This window comes from Hippocampus zosterae, chromosome 8 (assembly GCF_025434085.1).
Source record: "Hippocampus zosterae strain Florida chromosome 8, ASM2543408v3, whole genome shotgun sequence".
Classification (NCBI taxonomy): domain Eukaryota; kingdom Metazoa; phylum Chordata; class Actinopteri; order Syngnathiformes; family Syngnathidae; genus Hippocampus; species Hippocampus zosterae.
The window spans coordinates 8,858,748-8,881,817 of NC_067458.1; the positions used below are offsets into that span (position 1 = coordinate 8,858,748).

At 42.5% G+C, this 23,070-nt stretch overlaps 1 protein-coding gene across 1 annotated transcript in view; it reads right to left on the minus strand.

Moving 5' to 3' along the window:
* Positions 1 to 18,650: 18,650 nt before the first annotated feature.
* Positions 18,651 to 23,070, minus strand: part of nek7 (NIMA-related kinase 7) — an 80,930-nt gene continuing 76,510 nt past the window's right edge. Inside the window, exon 10 of the mRNA XM_052073950.1 lies at positions 18,651 to 21,311. Within this exon, the coding sequence (XP_051929910.1) occupies positions 21,201 to 21,311 (111 nt within the window). The 3' untranslated portion in view covers positions 18,651 to 21,200. The remainder of the gene's footprint in view (positions 21,312 to 23,070) is intronic.

Below are 23,070 nucleotides of genomic sequence, written 5' to 3' on the forward strand. Positions count from 1 at the left end.
AGGACTTATTATTATTATTATTTTTGCTCCTCACCATGCATGCTCATCTGAGCGCTTTTCAAAGGTAATCTAGACAATCTCCGTCGAAAGTGACTGGAGTTGGTTTTTGGGCTTCTTTTAGAGCTCGAGTATTTTGAGCTGCACGTGTTTTAAATTGGTGAAAGGTTAAGACGATAAGTTGCGGGTGCGCTCACAACGTGGCTCAACACTTTAGTCAATGCCGAGTCTCTCTGGGGGATTTCAGGCTGAAACCCTGAAGACATTTTGTGGTTCTGATGAACAGATCACACGGAGTTGGGGCTTCCACTTCTTGAAACCAGGAAGGATTTGTCACGCCGGGGCCAAAATATAACAAAGTACTCATTTGCTCCTAATTAAGACAATAAAACAAAAGAAGTCCAAAAGGTATCTTCAGAATGCTCTCTGGACCAAGTTGTCATGGATGTCAGGAACAAATATAAATATGTCACTTTCAACTTCAATCTTTACTATACCAGTAACAAGAATATAATTTTGTTGAATTGGTATGAGTGCGTTTTCCAATTCACATAACATCACTCAATGAAAAAAGCAACAAAAGTCTGGAGGAAACACAGTAAGTTGTATTGTAACATTTTAGAGTTGCCAACGGAGGGGGAAGTTCAATAGTGTTGTTGGTGGTTGAGGTGATTAAAAAAGTTTGCCTGACACTCCCACAGGTCTATGCCCCTATTCAGCGGGGTAAATCATGATTTAAAAGCAGTCGGATGAAACTCGATTTCTGCCAACTGTGAAGGAAAACCAACACACTCTGGTGTCTTTTTTCGGCCCCTAACACTTATGTAGGACTTGAGTCAAGGGGTGTGGTAACAGTGACAAACTGTGTCACAACTTCTGCAATTGTGATATCACTTATTTGCATACACTTTGTTCAATGGGGTGGATATCTACATATGTATATTCTACATCCTTAACTTGTAATTTAAAAAATAGATTCAGTATATACACAATATGTGTGTGTGTATACATCTGGCTGGCTCATTCTTATTGCATTGACGACAGTGGAGGGAGCGATTGTGTGTTGTTCATACTTCCATGCAGTCACAGCCGTGACCACAAAAGAGATTTGATCTCTGTTGGTGCATTGCGGCGCAATGCATGCATCGGCCATCGTCGCTTAAAACATCTAATCTCGGAATTTACTGGCAAACATTTTGTGTGTGTGTGTGTGTGGGGGGGGGGGATGATGAAAAAAAGCACTCTGGTTTGACCAGAAATTCTCAAAGTATGATATATGGCTCCCCCCAGTGGTAAGAAACAGTATCACTGAATAAAATTATTTCTAAACCTTCAAAACAATACATTCAAACATATTAGAAAGCAGCTTGTAGATATTCATGTGGCCTCTTTAAATGTTTTTATTGTCCAATACAGTACTTAAAAAAACTTTCATTGTAGTTTATTTTTTGGCTTTTAGAGTACTGCACATATAAGTACAGTACTGAACAAGTGTATTTAATTTTATAGTACAATGCATTTTAATTCCAGCTTAAAAAAACGGTTTGCATTTAAACATTTATTTATGTACAATACTTTTTAATTGAATAATCATTTAAGGAAAATACGTATTTAAATACTGTGTTAGTACACAAATTGTAAATAATGTTACAGTGTCTTCTGACAACAAATATACTTGATAGGATACTGGGGGCATTTATGATGGTACTCAAAGGGAAAGTTAAGTCCAACATTTTCTTTACAATAATGTGTTTTATGTGCCCCCACTTGTCTAAACACGGCATTCTGATTAATATTGTGTGCGGACGGAATATTAATTCAAGCAAAATCCACCGTGAGTTCCAACTCAGGCAGCGCCCAATTCATGTCAAGTCATGGCTCACCTATTTTCTGTTTAGTCATGTCATATTCTCAAGCTGACCCCTAAAGTTCCCCTCCCAGGCAGCAGCAAACATTTGCAAGTGTTTGCAAAAGTAATGAAGATTGCGTTCTCTTCAGGGCCCGTTCAAGGTCGCGAATGCTCGACAAACGTTCATCAGACATTTGTCAGATGTTCGCCTGTCACAAGGGAATTTCGAACATGTTGCACTGCTACTTCACTCTAGATCTCTGAGCATGACTGCAACAGTCATCAATTTAGCTCACTGTGTACTATTTGTTAAGTGCAACACCATTAAACCAGAGGAGGATCAAAGAAACACCTACAAATCTATCACAATCGCATGTTCAACGCCTTTTCCTTCATGTCTTCATTCTTAAGATCCCTTGTGGGTTGAATCACTCTCAACCCTTTAATGCCTGACCCATCAAGGAATACGTAGCCAGAAAAATCCGATTTTTGGGAACTGAGATGTTCATTAAAACCCTTATAACCAAATCCACAAAAATATTGTTGCCATATTATTTTGTTTTAGATATTTGTTGTATCACATTTATAAGTATTATGTAGATTACATCAAAAACTCAAAATTTGAGGAAAATCACATTTTAAACCTGCAGTATCAAAATTGATATAGATGATTTCATGTACTCTAGTCTAAAGAATGAGTTACATCACGAAAATGCATGTATAACATTATACGAATTGCATTATAGGGTTAAGTGCAATTTACACCGTAACAGACAGTTTTCTTGTAAAATTATTCTTTCTTCCACGTCCTCTTGCAGTGAGCTAATGTTGATTGGGTGATAACCAAAAATACACCACCACGTCCAGATTTTCCCAGTTTAAATGTGTGAGCGTGGTGGTGATACACCTTCTAACCACATGAGGGCAGTGTGGCTTCACGTTGGAGCACAACTACTGTATTCCTCTCGTGCTAGTATTTCATTCCTTTATTTATACTTTGAAGGTGGGAACAACCAGGAGTGTGTGCGTGTGTGTGCATTTTTGGAACACACAAACACGTGGAGACATACACATTCACACACCCTCAATGCTGCAATTTGGACTTGTGGTACTTCTCCGCCAGTGACTGACAGGTTCTTAGCGAGAGGAGCCTAGAGCATTTGCCCTGCAGGCCTGTACATCAACCATCAACATACAAGACACACACACACACACGCATGCACCCGCGCACACACACACACAGACACACACACACACACACACACACACACTCGCCTTTCTGAGCAGTTAGATTTTGTCCAGTGATTGGTGGGCACTGCGAGTCTGTTTCCATGACGCAACCTGATCCAACATGGAAGGAATGCCATTGTCCAGTTCAGGTGGAAACATCAGGTGACAGCGAGGCCTCACAGAGGAGAAGGTTGACCGTCGGCTTATTGTGACTGTCACAATGATGAGGCCGCATGGCCGGCCAGCGAAAAAACAGCAACCCGGGGCAGCGTGTTCCCTCCACCCCCTTCAGGATTCATCCCGCTGCTCACCTTTGTTCTTTCTCTTCTTCCACGGAGAGAAAAGCCAATTAAAATACTATGTGGATGGATACGATGAAGAAAGACATACCTCCTCCATGGCATTCTCTCTACCCCCTGCATGGTGACAGATCTGGTGCATTCACACGCGGAAAAAAAAACCGAGACGGCTCCCGCCCTCCTGCTGCTATTAAATGTTGATGTATAATCTCAAAAATATACACACGCAACAGCAACATGAAGATGGATGTCGGGATGAAATTCAACCCTGCATACTCAAATGAGCTGCATGTGTTTTTATGTGAGGAGCAAACCAATATTCAATATTAAAGGTGGTGGACCAATTAATTTTTTACATGACACTGTACTGTCTTCCTTGTGTTTTCTTCCTTCCTCCCGAGGAGGCCATGCTGAACACACAAACACAGGCTAAAAGGCCACATAATCTGCTAGTCAATCCTGTGTACTGCTGCGTGTGTCGCGGTCAACAAAGTGGATGACGTCTGCCGACTTGATCGTGTGTGTGATATCTAGCCACGAAACAGTAAGTGTGGTCATATACGTACTATATGTGAATGTATAGTGAAACAGACCCTCAGGACAGTTTGTGCACATGCCTAGAAGACAAGAGAACACGACATTTCCTCTCTCTCTGTCTCACAAACTCTCTCTCTCGCGCGCGCGCGCACGCGCACACGCACACACACACAGGGCAACAGTCGCACGACTTTAGGATTTGATTGGCCATTTAGAAATCTGGACGGCAGTTGAGTGACCCAGCACTAACAAGGCCTCAGAGGAGCGCTCCTCATTCCGCTGACCACACGACGGTGCTCTCTTGTCACCATGTTTGTTTAAAGTGATTATTAGCACCTCATCCCATCAATATTAAAATACCAGCGCCAGAATTGTCGACTGGGCGCAATTTTATGTACATGTGAACCATCTAATCAAATACAAGCGTTGTAAAAATATAAAATAAAATCCTGTGCAAATATGACTCATTTTTGATTGATCTTGGCAGGGACGTAGTTTTAAAAATGCGTGAATATTACTATGTTAGAAAAAAGCAAAATTTCGGATACTTTATTTCATTTACGTACGCAGGGGTAACTAATATTACGGAAATTAAAACTAAAGACAAATGTTACTATCTATTAAAAATTAGGTTTTGCCAACTGTTTGAGACTTTTTCATTCAGTTGAATTCATGTCTCAGCTGAGCCAATATTACCAAAAGGGGCCTTTGTGACTTTCCACATTTCAATTCTCAAAAATTGAGATTTTCCATTTAACTTTATACTCAATGTATCAAGTAGATAGAGTAGGCTTTAAGAAATACACACTGATCAAGCTCCCACTTTTGTCTTACGAGACCTACTATTTTACTGGTATGTGTGCAAATGGGCCACTGTTTAGACCTCAAGATGGAATTATTATGATACATAAATTGGTACGCAAATTAAATCATTTGCTCCTCAAATATAGTAATTGATAAGTGGAATGGCTCCTCAAAAAGAAATGTTGTATAGTTATTTTATATAAAAACATTTGTTAAAGCTGCATATAAATGAAGTATCGTATTGTATTGTATTTTAATGATGGCTGGGTGATTCTGATGAGAACACCAAAGGCGCATTATAGTGATACTGACCAAGTTAAAAAAATAAAAATAAAAAAACATACATAGAATGTATTCCTTATCTTCATTGGGGACAGTAAAGGAATGCTAAGTGGATTCAGGCAGTAATACGACATGTACAGTACAGTGCGATACATTATATGGTAATAGAGGTCCCCCCCCCACCCACCGTGGCGTCTGAAATATCCATCAGCATCATAAAAGTGCGTGCTTGCCAGTTTGATATGATAGCAGAAATGCCATACAAGCAATGGGCTCGCTACCTCTGTCCAGTTAGATGGGACAAATAGTCAGCGCTGGAGATATGGCAGAGTGGACATGTGATGGCCACTGTGTCAGGAAGTGGAGATTCAACCCGTTTAATGAGAATCTATGGCCCGTTTGGATAAAGGGCCTGACTGAGAGACTGTGACAAGTCCTAATGCTCACAAGTATAAATGATGTGGGTGGGCCGAGGAAAGGGGGAGCATCCTGGGAGGATGAGGCTGAGTGGAATCAATCCTCCGAGACCACGCATGGGTGGTGTTGGGGAAGAGGCCGGAGATTGACAAATGGCTCGGGAGGGAAAACACGGTGAAGGGGGCTGGGAGGGGGGGGGGGGGTGGTTGGGGGGGGGGGGGTGAAGGGAAAGGAGAAAACTTGGAAAGGTGGCAAAACGCACACATTTTGATAGAATTTTGATGGAGGTGTCAACTTGGTGTCAAAGACCAAAGACGATTGAAATGGTACACACACAGACGCATGCACACACAAACATACACACACACCCTTTGTTATTTTGAAAGCACTTGTCTCTGTAAGACTGCTGCAGAGAGGGGTTAAAATCCGATTGAGTAATATCACTGGAGAATAACATAATACACACAGTGTGTGTGTGTGTGTGTGTGTGTGTGTGTGTGTGCGGGCGCGCATTTTGCATGTGAACAACATGGTGCCTAGGGACTTCCTCCCTCTTCAGCCCCAGTTGAAATGGAATTCAATAGTCAGAATCCTCAATGGTAAATGTTCACAAAGTCAATACCAACTGTTAGGTCTCTGCTGCATTGGGATGAGGGTTAAGGGCATTACCATTTCTGAGAATTCACAAACACACTCACACACACACACACACACACACACACACACACACACACACACACACACACACAAGATGGCACCATGAGATGGTAAAATATTTTTCAGTCCTTTACAAAATGTTTCATACACATTGTGCTTAACTATTCCCTTGTACTATCCAATGAAGGCTTATTTTCATTTGTGTTTAACAGTCATTTTGGCAATCCATTTTTCAGCAGCTTATGAAACAACAAAAAAATAAATAAAAATAAAAATGACATTTAACATGAGCCACAAGGTTTATTAAAAAAGATGAACGTTGGCTGAGTGAGAAATGCGGGTGTGCCGTTTTTCTGTATTCGAAGATACAAATAAACCATTTACGATTTTATGAACAGCACAATTTATCGTCAAAACACTGCAGTGAATAAAGATAATTCCATTTGAGAGGCAAAAACTGTTTTATCCACTTCACGCTCTATGGATGATTTATGAAGACATTACATGATTAAGATCTACAAGTACCTGAAAGTTGATAAGTACAACTTTTTTTTTTCTTTTCATTTTTTGGTGAATGTGGAGATGGCATTCGGCTGCTGTTAAGTGCAGAGCTGGATTTACTCAGTGAGACAGACGGCAGCTGGCCACTACAAAATAGAAAAATCCCTAACTATGCCTTAACACCTTTAACAGAAGGCAGATGAACAAAACAAACAATATATAACTGCTTTCTTGACTGGCTTCAGTGCGTTTCAAAAAGATGACAAATTTTAAAGTGGCCAGTTCATCATCCTTCCATGTTTCTGCATGCGGCGCTCAAATGAAAAAGTTTGGACACCCCTGGTCTGGTAGTTAGTAGTGGTAGACGGGGTCAGGGTCAGAAGCAACTTAAATTCTAATAGTTGTTACATGAAATTGTATTTAATGCAAGTCTCGTCATTTTGTGGCTTTCTCTTGACTGTACAGCTTCCAGTATGAGGTTAGATCTTTTTTGAACAGTTTATATTTCAGTGTTTCAACAACATGCTGTTGAAATTTCTGGGAAAAAATAAGTTCGTTACCTTTTGACTGCCCCTAGTTGAAAAATATCTCCAGCAATCTGCAAACAACACGTTGAAATCATTAACCTATATTGTATTTCCGTATGATATTGATGGTTTCAACAAATCACTAATATTAAATGTGTGTGTTTGTGTGGTTTTTTTGCAGAGTTCTCTCCTATTGCAAACTGCAACCACAATAATAATAATAATAAAAAATGATATTTATCAGTAATTAAAAAAAAAATCCAACTGAGCAAGAATTATACTGGATAAAAATCTTGCAGTGGATCGAGTACATCGAGCAAAGAGTCCATAGAAAATACTTGCTATTCAGCTTGAAATGATCCAAGAAAGAATCTAAAATTTCCACCATCGATAAGCAAAATTTGATGATAACCAGGCACCGTTGCAGTAACAGACAGCTGTATGTGATTTTGAAAAAATAAGTTATCCGTTTTTCATTGCCGAGTCGAAGTTTCAGTGCTCACGCGGTGCCGCAAAGTAGATCGACTTTGGGGAGATTTGTTAGCCAGCGTGGAGCCGAGATTTACGAGCACTGCAGCCCTTAATGCTTCCTGCTGGTCATTAACAGCAGCCCAACTTGGCCTTTTTTTTTTGGTTTTTTTTTTAAACGACAGCACAGTGTCTCATTTGAGCAGTGAGCCATAAAACCCCAGGCGCTGTCGCTCAGTGTCATTTAAAGCGGGACTGATTGGAGCCATCTCTGGCCTTTACTTGCCCACCTTCCTCCCCGCTCGTGTTCTTTTCCTGACGCCTCATGAATTATGAATGAAAGATATATATGCAGGATGGAACTGTGATATTAAGGGAGGTGAAAAACAGACGGAGAAGCATCCTTTGTGCCAATGCTTCCCTACCCAGCTCAAATTGCCCCTGCCCAGTCACCACCTTCCTTTCTCTTTACCTTCCACGTTTCCTCTGCATTCCCTCTTCTGCCTGTGGGATGAGATGAGACATTGCTCGGTTTTGCCTCTCTCATCAAGAGATATTCTCCACCTCTGGCTGCCACAGTGAGGGCAAAGGTTGGATAGCGACTTTGAAATAAGGGGGCGCTGGGATGGAGACAAACTTTGAAATGATGATGGACCTGGCGGGATGTGTATGCAAAGTGGCGATTGTATGCCTGCTCTGGCGTTCAAGGACATGGCCGCCAGCGTCCTCCTTTACTTGTCCTCTGTCCTATCTGTGCCCCATCCCAGCCATGATGCATCCACTCCGGCCAGACAATCCCCTGACCAAATTACATCAGTCAAGGGCCGAGAGCTTTTAGGGCGACAGGACAGTAAATTACAACAAGCTCAAATATTTTTTTCCATTCTTCCCTCTTCATTGATATAGGATCGGTAAAATAAGCTTCTTTTGCTCCAGAGCACAGCGAGGTTTATTGAGGCCAACCAACAAAAGGCTTGCTGACACTGACTATGTGGCATGAGTGGGCTGGCAGTCAGAGAAGCTTGGCCCCAGGCTGCCAGAGTTGCTGCCCATCCTTGGATGACTCGCCCAAATAGGCCAGAGGGCACAGATAATGGGCCGAGTTTTCAAACCCTCTATTGGTGCCAGAATGTCGGAGCAGTCAACAATGATAAATCCTCACCTTATACAGACAGACAGACCTCAACGCACGCTACATACGACAGTGAGTTGGCTAGAAAGTGAATAGAAAAAAGAAGGACCACTGGCAGCCTGCCAGTGACCTCCGGCCATCTTAATTTGAGCATTTTTATGATTAAAAAGTGGCTCATTCTACTTTGTGAAGAAACTTCATCCATCCTCTTCTCATTAGGGGGACAGGTTAGCTGTCTGGGTGTGAGGCGGGTACACCCTGGATGAGTCTCCTGCCAATTGCAGGGCACATTTGGCAAGCATTCACACCTATGGGCAATTTGGTGTCTTCACCTAAACTAGGGGTCGGCAACCCAAAATGTTGAAAGAGCCATATAGGAAAAAAAAACCCCAAAAAACAAATATGTCTGGAGCTGCAAAAAAATAAAAGCCTTCTATAAAACTTACATTGAAGGAAACACATGCTGCATGTATGTAGGAGACTGGACTGTCTCAGAATTGTTTGTTATTCATTCCTTTGCTGTGTGTTCACAATTTATTTGTTTGCTTTATTATTTTTTTTGGTGCATTATTTTCACTTTACTTAGTGTCAGTGAAGTGGTCACAAATTTCCGTTTTTCTGAGGCTGTCTTTGAACGCCCGAGAAGATAGAAGGCATGCAGAGGGACTCAGACGTGTCTGTGTTTGTCGAGACTGTTAAATGCATAAATAAAGTGTACGTTTTAAAAAACCAACACCACAGCTCTCCTTTTTCGGAGCTGTAACATGTATCTCTATCTATTTGAGCTATATTAGACGACTATCAAAATTTTTTCCATTTTCAAATTGAGCTTTTTTTATAAAGCTCCAGGGAGGCACAAGATGTCGCAAAAGAGCCGCATGCGGCTCTGGAGCCGCGTGTTGCCGACCCCCGAGCTAAACTAACATTCGTGTTTTTGGAATGTGGGAAAGAGGTCAGAAGACCTGGGGAATACCCACGAGAGCGCATGGTGACTGTGCAAAGTCCACCTACGTAGGCCGCAGCCTAAATTTGGAACACGGGGCCTCTCCCCCTGGGAGACAGATACGCCAGCCATTGGAACTGTCAATGTTGGTTTAATTTGAATTGTTGTGTCACACCTGCCTCTTCAATGAACAACATTCTTTGAGTGTGCTCTTGCTTCTCCTTTAATAATCTGTGCACTTCTGTGTATGGAGTGCCTAAAGACAATTCAAACGGTACGAATTGGATTTCATGGTATTACTTCACTAAGTCAAGTACTTAAGGACCAGAAAATGACGACCATGAATTTTTCGTATGAAATTTAACTGGGGAAATTTATTAATACTGAGTGTTGGATATTTTCTATGGAAAGGAATTTATTTGTGTTTATTTAACTTTTGTGTTTTTATTGTGAAGAGTCCTTGAATCCACAAGCGCCACTGTAACAAAAAAAACGAACATCAAATTTCAACATGCACATCCCAGTTTCTTGATGCAACATCTTGGTGTACAGCGATCCTGCATATTGTTGATGGGTTCTATACTTTGGTGTCATGGTTGTGCTGAGGGCGGGGGGTAATTAAAGTAGGACAAAACTTAACTTTTAAGCAAAAGGTGACGGTGGTTTTCTGAGCTTGACAGTCAACACACCATTTCGTGACAACGGTCATGCAGCTGTTGGTTTACATTTCATCCACATATATATATATTCTTTATGCACACAATTTCAAGTTTGCACAACTTGTTAATGGGATTTGCAAGTCGACTTTAGTGTTTTGATGTCCACACACTGAAAGACTGAAATAAAAGCATGTTTCTACCATGAGGCAATGTTTTGATCCCCGGCGTGAAGCTAGAGTGTCAGTGAAATCCCGTTAAAAGGGAGTACAGTTCAAGAAGTTGAAAATTTAACTTTTTGCACTTGCTTGGGTGAGCGTTTCAGCTAATTACGCGCAAATCCCTCACGCTCGCAGCTTCAATCCACCGGCGCCGCTGTCTCGGCAGAGGACAAAGAAAACAAAGGAGACTGACAAACAAACAGTGAGTGCGGGGGAAAAAAGCGTATCTGAAAGGAAAGGAAGCTTTCTTTCTGTATAGCAGCTGAGCTGGATGACAGTGGCGTTTAATCAGTTGGTTTCTGCAGCGGCGTCAGAGCGAGTGGCCCCGGTGGAGCGGCCCTCTGATCAGCGCTGGGAGATCGACTCCCCGCGAAGATGCTGCCGCCCCCTGAACCTCAGGTCAGTCCTTGGAGCCTACGTTTCATTCGGCTGTCGCCATCTCCTTCTCTCATTAAGACACAATGTGTCTATGTAGGTTTCTGCATATGCTCGTGTTTATGTTTGGTTCGCTCTGCATTCGTGTGTGTAAAGAGGAAAACTGCACCCCAGGACTAGCCTAAAGGGGATGAGGGTTCCCGACCTCCACTGAGATTCTACAGCACTATTTGGATAGCTACCGGTAGGGGGGGAAGGGTTGAGCATGTGTGTATGGAAAGTGGGCGTTGCAAAAAGATGCAGGCTGCGTCGAGTGACTTTGTGCCTCGGGGGCATGCGCGCGCGCGCACGCACACACGCACAAAGGGTGAGAAGAAGTTGGAGCTGAGACACGCACAGTAAACAAGAGTCGACTGTTCAAGATTGCAGTCTCATCACACGGTTGATTTAGGTGCGCACTTTAAACCAATCACGAATGCTGGCGTCACATGGGGACGTTGAGTTGAGAGGTGTCTGGAGAGGAGGGGAAGAAAAAAGAAATTATAGCCTTAAACTTTTCTCTCTTGCCTCGGGATTCCTCAGGTGCTACGTCACGTGATCAACTGCTAGCTGAAAGGTCATGACCTTTCACCCTGAAGTAAAAGATTCAAATTGATGCCCACCTCGGCTCATGTGCGTCGCGTTTGCTGATTGACTGGCACCATAGGACCCAGCGCGGCGACGGCGCTCCAAAACGGCCGTCAAGACTCTGCCTGTCTGTCGCCGTATGCTAATGTTGGCCTTTAAACAAATTCACCAAACACACCCGCGGCCTCATGTGTTTGTTCACTTGCATAAATGCATATGATTCCCGTTCTGTGGCGAGCATTTGCTCTGCCCCACACAACAATGCGGCAAAGTAACGCTCTAAAGTTCATAGATTCTATTAATTTTGAGACATCTGAATAACATCTCGGTGTTTGTTAGACCTGGAGGCACGCTGCATACATAATGAACAAACAGTCCAGGCTTGTTTTATGGACGTGACTTTTGAGTTCGAAAGACACCACTTGTTTCCCGACTTGACTAAACTAGGACATGCGAGGAAACACAGATATGTGGCGCATGGGCATGTGAGAGGACGAGAAGAAAACAAACAAGGCTGCTGAGTGACAAAAGTTAAGCGTGAAGTGAAGAACATTCTCTAGTCAAAATTACGGAGCAGATTGAAAGCATGTTGAAGCACATCACAGGGATTGTACAAACTGTGCAATGGACACTCATGAACAATAATGAACACGCCGTTAAATTACCGTATTGGCCCAAATATAAGACGGCCCTGTTTATAAGACGACCCCCTCTTTTTCAAGACTCAAGTATGAAAAAAGACTTTGAACACCAAATTAATTTTTATACAGAAATATATTAAGTTATAATCAAATGATTATAACAATATATTTGAGAGAAAAAGCATGTTATTTGGCCTCATTCAAATCTAAAGTGCAATCACATTCGGAAATGAATGGCTTCTGGTTTTGAAATGTAAATTACACCATAGCTTCTCTTCTACTGCCGGTTAACCTGGGCGATCTTTGACCCACTTTTCTCCAGATTGTCACTACGTTTCTCCATTTTCTGTTATCTCTTCCATTATTTTCTTCTCTTTTCCTTCTTACCGCTATTTTTTATTTTTCTTCTTCGTGCTACCGCTATTTTTATTCTTTGTGGTTCACTTTGGCCTGGGTAGTCAGGTTCAGCATTCACTTCATTGATATATGGCGCCATCTAGCGTCGTGAATGGGTAATAATGTCTAGACCCTGAATATAAGACGACCCCCACTTTTTCAGTCTTATTTCAATGCAAAAAACACCGTCTTATATTTGGGCCAATACGGTAATCACGCTCCATTCGTGTCTATCAAAAACAAGCATTCTAACGCTAAAAGACTTAGACTCTGAGCGTTGCTCTCAAGAGATTTCGTAGATTGTGTACCTCTCTTGTGGTTTCGCTTTCTCGGTGATGCGTCCGATATATTTTGGTTTACTCGCCTTCACGCGCACACTCACACACGCTCACCTGAAGGTGGTGGGTGGAAATGGGAGGATGGAGTGTGTGTGTTTGGCTGTGGGCCCTGCAGACAGGGCGATCAAAGGCTCCTCAGTCTGTCTGCTAACGTAGAACAGACAATAGTAAAGAGGGCCCGCTTTGATTCCAGCTCACTTTTATTGATCACAGAGGAGTAGGGATTGAAATCTGAGAGACAACTCTGAACCCCATTCATCTTTCAGCTATTGCTTATATCCAGAAAAGGTGGATCAATGAGACAAGTTCTTGTTTTAACTTTTTGTTTGTTCCATAAAAAAAACAGGTCTGCTCCTTGGCTGTCGATCAGGTGATGCTCCGACTGCTTCCTATTTTGCACACAATGCCTCATCTTAAGTAAGATGCTCCAGTAAGTTAACATTGAAAACTTGTCGAGGATTTGCTGACAGCCCTTGGCCTCCGCAGTGATCTTTCATTGCTCCTCTGCTGCCTGCTCAGCAACCTTCAAACCAGAGTTTTAGGATGTTTTGTTTCATCGTGCTAGCAGAGGTAGACCCGGTGTAATTCCGGCGCAGGGAGGTTTGGCTGCAGCCCAGAAAGGAGCGTGTGAATGAGGAAAGCCAGCATGGCCAAGTCCACTACGGCCCCCGCCTCCCTTGTCTCTCTCTCTCACACACGCACACAGGCACACAGGCACACAGGCACACACACACACACACACACACACACACGCACACACACACACACACACCCTCAGCTTATCTCCGTCTTGACTCCAGCGGCAGGCTTGTTTAAATCCCTCATGAGACGCGAACTGCCCGGCCTGAATTTGAGACCTGCAATGAATTTATCGTCTTGGCTTTTACTGTTATGAGGTGAGACACAGCACTGCCTATGAGCTGAACTTGTGTGCAAGAGAGTGATGTTTTGAATTTAACTTGGCTGGTTGTAAAAACAAACAAACAAACAAAAAACAACCATACACAACAAGTCATGTATGATGGTCATTAGAGGGGGAAAATGGGTGTTACATCACGATGCATGACTGTAATCTGGCTTGAAAATGATTTGGAATGTCTCTCCAGTTGGTGACGGAATCTTGCAAAACATGCCTTTCAATATATCATTTGCTTTGTCCGAAACAGTAATTCTGAGTTGGACCCATTCTATGTGCAGCTGGCGCGGTGTCTTCATCTTTAAAAGTGACTCTTTAAGGCCTGTTTAAGTTGAGCTGACAGATGTGGTTATTTGGGGACAGCTCATTGGCAACTTTATGGGTAGAGTGCTTATTTTACTGGAGCCAGGCACATGTGTGTGTGTGTGTGTGTGTGTGTGTGTGTGTGTGTGTGTGTGTGTGTGTGTGTGTGTGTGTGTGTGTGTGTGTGTGTGTCTGTGTGAGACAGTGAGGGAAATCCTTTCGGAAGTCTGGAACAGGGTTGAAATATTGGAGAGCTTCAAAGGACATAAAACCTCCTGATGTTTATCATCCCAACAACAAACAGTTTTGTCCAAATAACTACAGTAAAAGAAACTGCATTTGTTGATGGGGAGGTGGGGGGGGGGGGGCATAAGTTTGGACTGCTTTTACTTTACCTTGCCCCACTGGGCAATGATCACATTTAAGGCACTGATGTGAAGTTCAGTGTCAATTTGAAGTGACCCGTTATAAAAGTGAGCATTCTTGCATATTTCCGTATGCTGTCCGTTAAGCAGTAAACACTTCGAGTAAACGGCCCATTTTCTAATCTTCTCATTGTCGCCTGGAGGCAGAGAGGAAAAAGACATCGGAAGGAAAATCAAAAAGTCAAGTGTGACCGTGTTTGTGTGTACGTTTCTCGGGGCTGTCCAAATTACAGACCCCCCCACAGTCAGCTGTAAAGCCTCAGTCTTGGGTTCAGGTTTCTTCTGAATACATTTAAGTCATCATGTGTGTCCAGTGCATAACAGTTTGTGAAAATGCCCATTTGGGAAAGCTGAACTGATGCCTCCCTCTTTAGTTTTGCCAGGCGGGATTTTACGAACCCCCTGCAGGGCTGCCCAACAGACAAGGGAGGAAGAGTGCGTGGCTTTTAAGAGCGCCTGACTGCTTTAGTGAGCCACTTAGCTTTTTATTTTGGTTGAGCTCACTGCAGGCTCCTTGTACTTTAGCGTGCCTCCCCCTGTGCCGGCCTGGCGGTTGCAGATTAAGGACATGCGGGGCATTACGATGGCATTTGTGTGCGTACACATGCTTATTTGCTGTGGTGTTTAGTATGTGTGTGCCTTCACATATGTTTGTGTATCAGGCACAGTGGCGCGACCGTGACGCCAGGTAGCCTGCCGGGGTGGAGCAAGTGACTGAAAAATGACTGCAGAGCAGAGCCTTTTCCTCATGTGAAACTCAAGACGTTCCCCCCGGAGAGACCATCCTGACAAATACAGTAACCTGAAAACTGAGCGTGTTTCATTCTAAATATGAGTTTAACCTGTTTAAAGTTTTATCAGTTCAAACAATAGCAGCTTTCAAATGATGAACAGGACTGCGCTGCTGTTCCTGGCGGTGTTTGGAGACTGTCCCTGGTGATTCTCCTCTCCCAGCAAACTAATATGTTTGAAGCTCAGGCTGCCATAGCCAAGGATGCGCCACAAGCTATTACAAATGTGCACTCAAGTATTGATATTCTAGGCTTCTAAAAACAAAACAAACAAACGGGAAGGGGGTGTCGGAGGGAGGGTGTGTGTGTGTGTGTGACGAGGGGGGGGGGTCGTTGGGAAATCAAGTCAATGTCCTCTGGAACGGTCCTATTTTTTTCCCTCTCAGAACACTTGAATATCACCTGGGACAAATGATGAGCTGAGAGATTATCCAACTACCGGGTACTTTTTTTTAAAGCTCTTACATCTACATATACACAGACACATAAATTATGCTTATGAATTACCAGAGATATTTAAACTCAAACCCTATTTTAAGGTTGAGTGAAGGCCTTGCTGTTTTTCTCTTGCAGAGTTCTCAAGCTGTGTGCTCACAAATTTATGGAGGGCCTTTCTGCTCTGCTGATAGTCACAATTTTTTCGAACACTGGCATTAAATGAAATAAAGAAAAAAAACAGCATTAAAATATCAAATAGCCCCACAGCGAAGAAACATGCCTGAATGAATTATTGTTGGTGTTGAATAGGAAATAACTGTACTGCCTGTAATAACCGTATATAACATTTATTCAATACTTTTGATTTATTGATAATTGGATGGAAATTAAGCGTATGAATTGAAGTGTACCTATAATAACAATTCCCTTATGTATACATGTTCGTAATAAAGCCCCCAAAATGAGAGAAAAATGCAGGAATGTGCAAAGTGTATTTAATTGGGTTATTAGTAATGATTTATGAGCACTGATTCGCAGCCCTCAAAAGCCAAGAAAGACCAATGTCACGACACTGAAAACGGCATATGCCATTGTGTGCTCATTTCCACACCTTTATGTAATTCCTCTTATTTTAAACAATGAAAGCTCAGCGGATGCAGAAAAGTGCAGTGAAGATTTTTCACCACCAGATGGACTTAGGGCTGCACAGATATGGGATGAGGCGTTTGGCTAACAACGCCGCTCAACGATTAAACTCAGAGCAAGCCAGACCAACATAATGTTTCTATACTTTGAAGCAGAGAAGCTGGGCCGCCAAACAGCGCGTGTATTAATTCCAGATATTTACTTGCGTTTGTTTTTACTTGGTTCAAGGCTCCGTGGGAGCAATTCTTGCCGCGGTGAAACTGAACAACAGTCCCAGTGGAGTTCATTATGGCGAAAGACCCAGTGCCCAGCCCGCCGCTCCCCTTGCCAAAAGGGAATCGGAGGGCCTGGAGACTGGCGTGCCGTTGGTGGTGTAACTCAGGGGAAGCAAGACATCACAACCACTTTTCTAATGACCTCAAACATAACAAGAACACAACAGAAATTAACGGAATGGCTTCGAATGCGGAAGTTTGCTTCTGGTGCAAATGTCAAATTGTGTGCGTGTTTTCGTTCGACTCGGAGAAGTATCGAAAGGGAAAAAGTAGCTTTGCTGGGCTTTCATCAAATGTAGCTCCCTGTGGTGTGAGTGCATGGCAACCCGCACACAAACTCGGAGCAGCCAGAAAAAGGAGAGGAAGCAGTAAAATAATTGCCCGTTTCGCGTCTCACATCCACTCCTTGTTATATTGTGTCGTAGCTGTATCCCAGAGCAAGCCGGTTTGACATTAACTTTCGAGTCACACTATCCTGGAGGCCTCCACGCGAGCACACATGATCAAACTCGTAACTCCGAGATTTAGTGCGCCCGCTCATTCGGGATTGAACTGCGAGTTTGAAATGAAGTGAGCAGATGTCTACATGCCTTTTAAGCAAACATTACCTCTGGAGATGAGTGGAAGCATGTAGACGTACTTCACCTTAAGGCTAGTACACAGGGAGCTGACAGGGATGTTTTCATATGGCAACTCCTGCCCTTTTCTACTTATCATCATTTAAGAGGGGTTCTATGCTTCAGAAGCAACTCAATGGGATTAATTTAAGAGACAATTTCCTCTCTGATGGAAACGTCTTCAAGTGTCTTTAAACTTCAATGAAATTTTTTTTGGGGGGGGGGTTTGGGGGGGGGGCACTGAGGGCATCCGAACAAGTTTAGTACATGATTGAACAAGTAATGAAATAAAGTATCAGTAATAAAGTAGAAAATGGATAAAAGTAACAAAGATATATGTCATCATGTCAGTCAGGCAGCTGGATTGACTGAACTAAAGATTAGAAAACAACAAAGTCCATCTCACCAAGAGCTGCGGCTGGTCCAAAAATGTACAAAACCAATCAGCAGCCTGCAACGTTGCAATTACAGTCTTGTCAAAAACGAAAAGTAACACTTACAGTACACAACTTGGAAGGATTTCTCTTTATCACATCATTAACTTACCTACGTCGAACTTTGATGTGCCAAACATTATGTGCAGCATTCCTCAAAAAATTGAGAATTTAGGCTCCAGGACACCACGGCCATCATGTTTTCTTGGGATGATTAGCCTGCATCGAAGGACCAGATGCAATGAGACAATGACAAGCTAACTCCAGTGTGTCTTTCTGATTAATTGTCTGAAAATTAACAATTAAAAAAAAAAGGAACTAGAAATAATAAAGGAATACTTACAGACATTTGCGGAAACTCCCAAGATGTAGGCAAAGTTTAAACCTTGTTGATAGATGACATGTTTGTGTGTGACCGCGCGTGTGTGTTTGGGTAAAGGTTATTATAGTTAACAAAAACTGACAAAATAACTAATACTCAAAATGAACATGGCTTTAAAAAAAGAAAAAGAAAATGGATTCTATAAATGCTTATAAAATGAACGAAAACTATAATTACAGGGAAAATGTCCTTCATTTTCATCGTTGCGATTTAATATGATAAATGAACTTTCAGATTGTATTTTAAATCTATATCGGTATTGCTGTATGGCCATACACAATGTCAAAGGTCAAGAATTACTTTAATACACCTGACTTTTTTTTTTTTTTAATTTTCCACTGGACATTTCATATGAAAACTAACAAAAATGAAACAAAAACAAGGCATTTGACCAAAAATAAAAATTTCAATTTCCAAAAGTCAAAACCAAATTATCCATCATGAAAAAACCCAAACTCTGATCACCCTGGCGTGTGCGTGTGTGTGTATGTGCATGTGGGTCAATATCAAAGTACACACTCAAGTAGTCAGGAAAAATGTTCGAGCTTTATTGCATGAAGCTAAAATACATGGCATCGGTGGGACTCTTTCACACAAGATGAAACCAAAACAACCACTAGCCAAACCATAAATAAAGCCAGTAGGGCCTATTATTTTACTTGTGGGAAAAGCCCTCAACTCTCCGACGAAACACAACTTACATAAGATGGCCTTTGGAAAATGTAACTGAGTCAAGGTAAAATAATGGGACACAGTGGAGCCCTTTGCGTGAAGAAGGATTTCACCCTGATAAGAACCGCCATCATCCCCAGGACTCTGGATGTTTAACTAGCCCCTTGTGAAGACTTACAAATGACCTAAATCTCATTGTCTGTGCACAAACAAAACATAAAACTGAATGTGCACGCCCAACTTCAGGCAAAGCGGCACAAGTGAACGCAGCACAGTTCATTTTGAAAATTACCTATTTTAAGGGCAAGGATAATGGGTTTGATGAAGGCATTTGACCTTGGAGACAAAATATTCCTGTCAATGACAATATATTTTTGACTTTAAACACACTTATTATTTTGGGATACTTCGCCTTTGGATTTTTTAAGTGACAATAGTGCGATGGTGCTTTCAGCGAAAAAATTTTTTTCAGTAATGTTTGCATTGAGGTGGTTTGTGTGTGTGTGTGTGTGTGTGTGTGTGTGAGAGAGAGAGAGTGAGAGAAGGATTTAGGAAAACAAGCATGGTGTTTTGTTTGTTGGACTTCTGCGTGCCATTAAAATGGGCATGCTTATAAAAATGCTTAGTAGCAAATAAAAGTCTCTTGCAATTACAAAAATTACTGAAAGCTTTGGTGCAACAGCATTGTGGGCGAAGGTAATAAATATTCAAGACAACCGCCGACACTGAAAATGTTTTACTGTGGTAGGAGGGGGGCAAAGAATTGTGAATGAAGCATGATCGCAACCAAAAATATTATGATACTCGTAAATGCAAATGTTCTTCTGTCTGGGCTTTGAACGTTTACTGTCTATGACAAATGGTGAGGATAAAAATTCGTGTAAACTGCGGGACTTGCTACCAAGCCAATAAAGAAAATGGACTTTCTGATCATTCTAAAAGACAAAGCGGTGCTCCCGTCAATGTCGTGCAGTATCACCGTAATGTAAACCAGAGACAGTCAGCGCTCGACACGCATTGCATGTCACGCCGTTGTAAACCTATTTCATGAGAGCTAGAAACTTTGTCATGTGAACAGAGGACAGGAGTTGGGTAAACGCTAGACTGCAATGAACAAACAATGTGGATCAGCCGGTTGTCACAAGGATTAGTAGGTAGGATCTTGGACAAAAAGTAATACACTTTCTTGAGGTCAGATCCCGCAAATAGGTTGTATTCTTCATGTAGAATAAAATAATACCCCCCACCCTCACCCCACGGCTTTAATATAATGGCAAGAAACTGTGTTCAGCGCAGCATCCTCGCCATGTTTGTGGAGTGTTTCCGGAGCGGGGAGAAAACTAAATAGGTGGTGGCAGAGCGGGGGTTCAATGTCTTCTTGTTTTGTTTTATGGTTATTTTGTTTAAAATTTTGATGGAAAAAAAAGATGGGGAAAAAAAAACTTTGTCCGACCTACCGACCCGATGCTGAAATTTCATCTCACCGGAAACACACTACTTTTTTTTCTACTCCTAAGCTATACATTGAGTAGACAACATACATACAAGGCAAACATTATCTGTCACAAGGAACACGAGGCAAACTCGGCAATGTCCGTCACACCGTTTTAGCAATATAGACAACCTTGCCGTTGGGTCATGAGCATGTTTGCTTATTGTCATTTACTGCTGTGCCAAAACAAAGTCCAAGGCAAACCAAGAAGCAATTCTTTTGGTGTCAGTGACATGGGTAAACAGTATTTGGTGAAACAGTTTTGGTTTTTTTCTCTTGTCATAGTTTCTATTACTCCTTCTCCAGGCCGACTGAGTGACAACCATTCAAAGTGTTGGGAAAACATTTTCCCGTGTTCTCCCGCCTGCAGTCGACCCTCTGAACCAACCTTGCTTTCCAAACGCTGTACATAACCATCCTGCCGGGCCTCCAGTACCGCTGTAAAAAGTACAACACTTCCATCCAAACCGTCTTATTATTACATCGCTCACTTATGGGAATCATTGTGCATGATCCTCTTTCGTCAAATAATCACTTTATCGCTCCTGTCAAACTTTACAGCATTTGTGATAATTGCGTGACTTAAGAGTGAAAATATTGCTCGTAAAACACTTGGGCATCTTCACGAAAAAAAAAGAAAAATCTAAGCTACAATATGAACAGGGATGTACAATAGACAGATTTGAGGGAGGGGGGGGGGTCTCATTTCAGCATGCTGTTTACCTTGCGCAGAAAGGGTTTAGGCTGCCAGTCATGTTTACATCCTCCAAAAACCATGTTATAAAGGCTGTCCCGCTTATCACAATGAGCACTGGACTAAGTAATTGCATAGAAGCAGATAGATGTGTACACGTCCAGCATGGAAATTGAGAAGAGATGTGTTCTACAAGCTATAGTTTGTGTAATTCCGGGCTTAGCTGCCCTGCGTCACGTTCTGCATGTGTTTGGCGATGTCGTACACGTAGGTGATGTCTGGCCTCTTCTCCGGGTCGGGGTTGATGCACATATCTACCAAATTCCTCAGCTGAGGGCAAGGTGTGGTTGGTTTGAGGAGGAAAGGAAAAGAAATAACGGCATTAATGAGGATTGATGACACAGTTTTTTCCAGATTTCAACAGCTCCTGAAAAGAGAATAACCCCCAGGCAAAGGACAAACGCTTTTGAGGAGATTTCTCCACTATGGTAGCAACAAGGCAACGGGGAAATGGACTGAGTCCACTAATCACTTGCTGGTCGGCAGCATTATACTCAGGTCCACGCTGACAGACACAAACACACAGTACTGCCACTCCATTACCAACGCTCACACACGAAGCTGAGCAAAGCGGCTGATTGGAGCAGATAGACAGACAAGCTCGCAGGCGGAACAGCCACCACCATCATTAAAAAAAGAGGAGAATAAAGAATGCAGAGAAAAGGGGGAAAAAAACATCTATGCGAGGTCGCTATGGTAACTGTCTGCCAACTTCACGGCTGCTGTTGCAACGGCAGTGGCTCGGACGACTTCTTGCCGGCCGCTGTGTGCGTATGTGGGTGCCGGAGTGAGAGGAAGATTTTTCAATTTACATAGTCTGAAAATTAGTACTGCCAAATAGAGATTTGGGCGGGGTTTAAAAAAAAAGATGCCGATATGTACAATATTCATGTGCTTCTTTGCATGGCGAGTGGGGTGGGGGAAGTGGTGGAAAGTGTCAGGTGGCGGGTGGAGGGGGAGTGAGAGCTGGTGGAGGGAGGCGGAGGGGGGGGGGCGGTGGAAGCAGAGACGGAGATGGTTAAATGACACAACAAAGATGAGCAGCTGACAGTTTGCTGCCGATCCTTCAGGAGCATTGTTTACATCCAGACAGGCGCTGTAGGCACCCCCCCCTCATCTCCATCCCTCCGTCAGCCCGTCTCGCGCTCCATCATTCGCTCACTCTATCGCTTTGTCTCCCTATCTGCGGGCTGGGGGTGACATGTGGGGCACGCTCCAGCTCCGAGCGGTGGGTGTGCAGAGAGGGAGCCACGGTAAGGAATACGCGCTTGTGCGATGGATGGCTCATGCACATAATAATTTCTTTTTTTTTTTAAACGTGCAAAGACATGAAACACCATGCAATTAGCCTTTGTCAACCTAATGAAGTAAACAACAAAGTGTAATGAAAAGCACTTTGCAGGAGTTACTGCAGAAACTTCTCAATACCCACTGTGGACTCGTGTATGCAGACACACGGGTAGCAAAGTGGAGACATGGTCATTGAAACGCACGCAATGGCCGCCAGCTTTTACCTACAAAGAGACTATTAGACACCTGTCTTTATACATACTAAAAGCATTGATTATAAACATGATTTTCAACAGGGCATTAACAAAGTGTACTAACTTTTTAATACATATTAAAGGTTTTAAGTTGGCGTAAGCGTCATGAAGCTTTTAATAGTCTACAAAGTGAAAGCAAGGTATGTGATGGTTGGTAAAAGGGGCATTTTTCTTTTAAGCTCCGAAGTTCCGGCTTGTGGTTTCGTGCTGCTTTCAAAGTTGAAGCAAAGCGGTCAGTCAGAGAAGACAGTAAAAGGGCCAAACTACGGTGGCTCTGAAGCGCAAAACACATTAAAAAAAAAAATCACCATACACAACAGCAATCCCCCACAAAGTTGAGCAACAAAAAGAACGTAAAAAAAACAAACAAAAACAACCCCACAGCAAATGAAAAACATAAAAAAACAACTTAACACGAGGACAACAAAAACAAATGCTGAAATAATATGACACATAGCTAAACACAACTGCAAATCAAAAAGCAC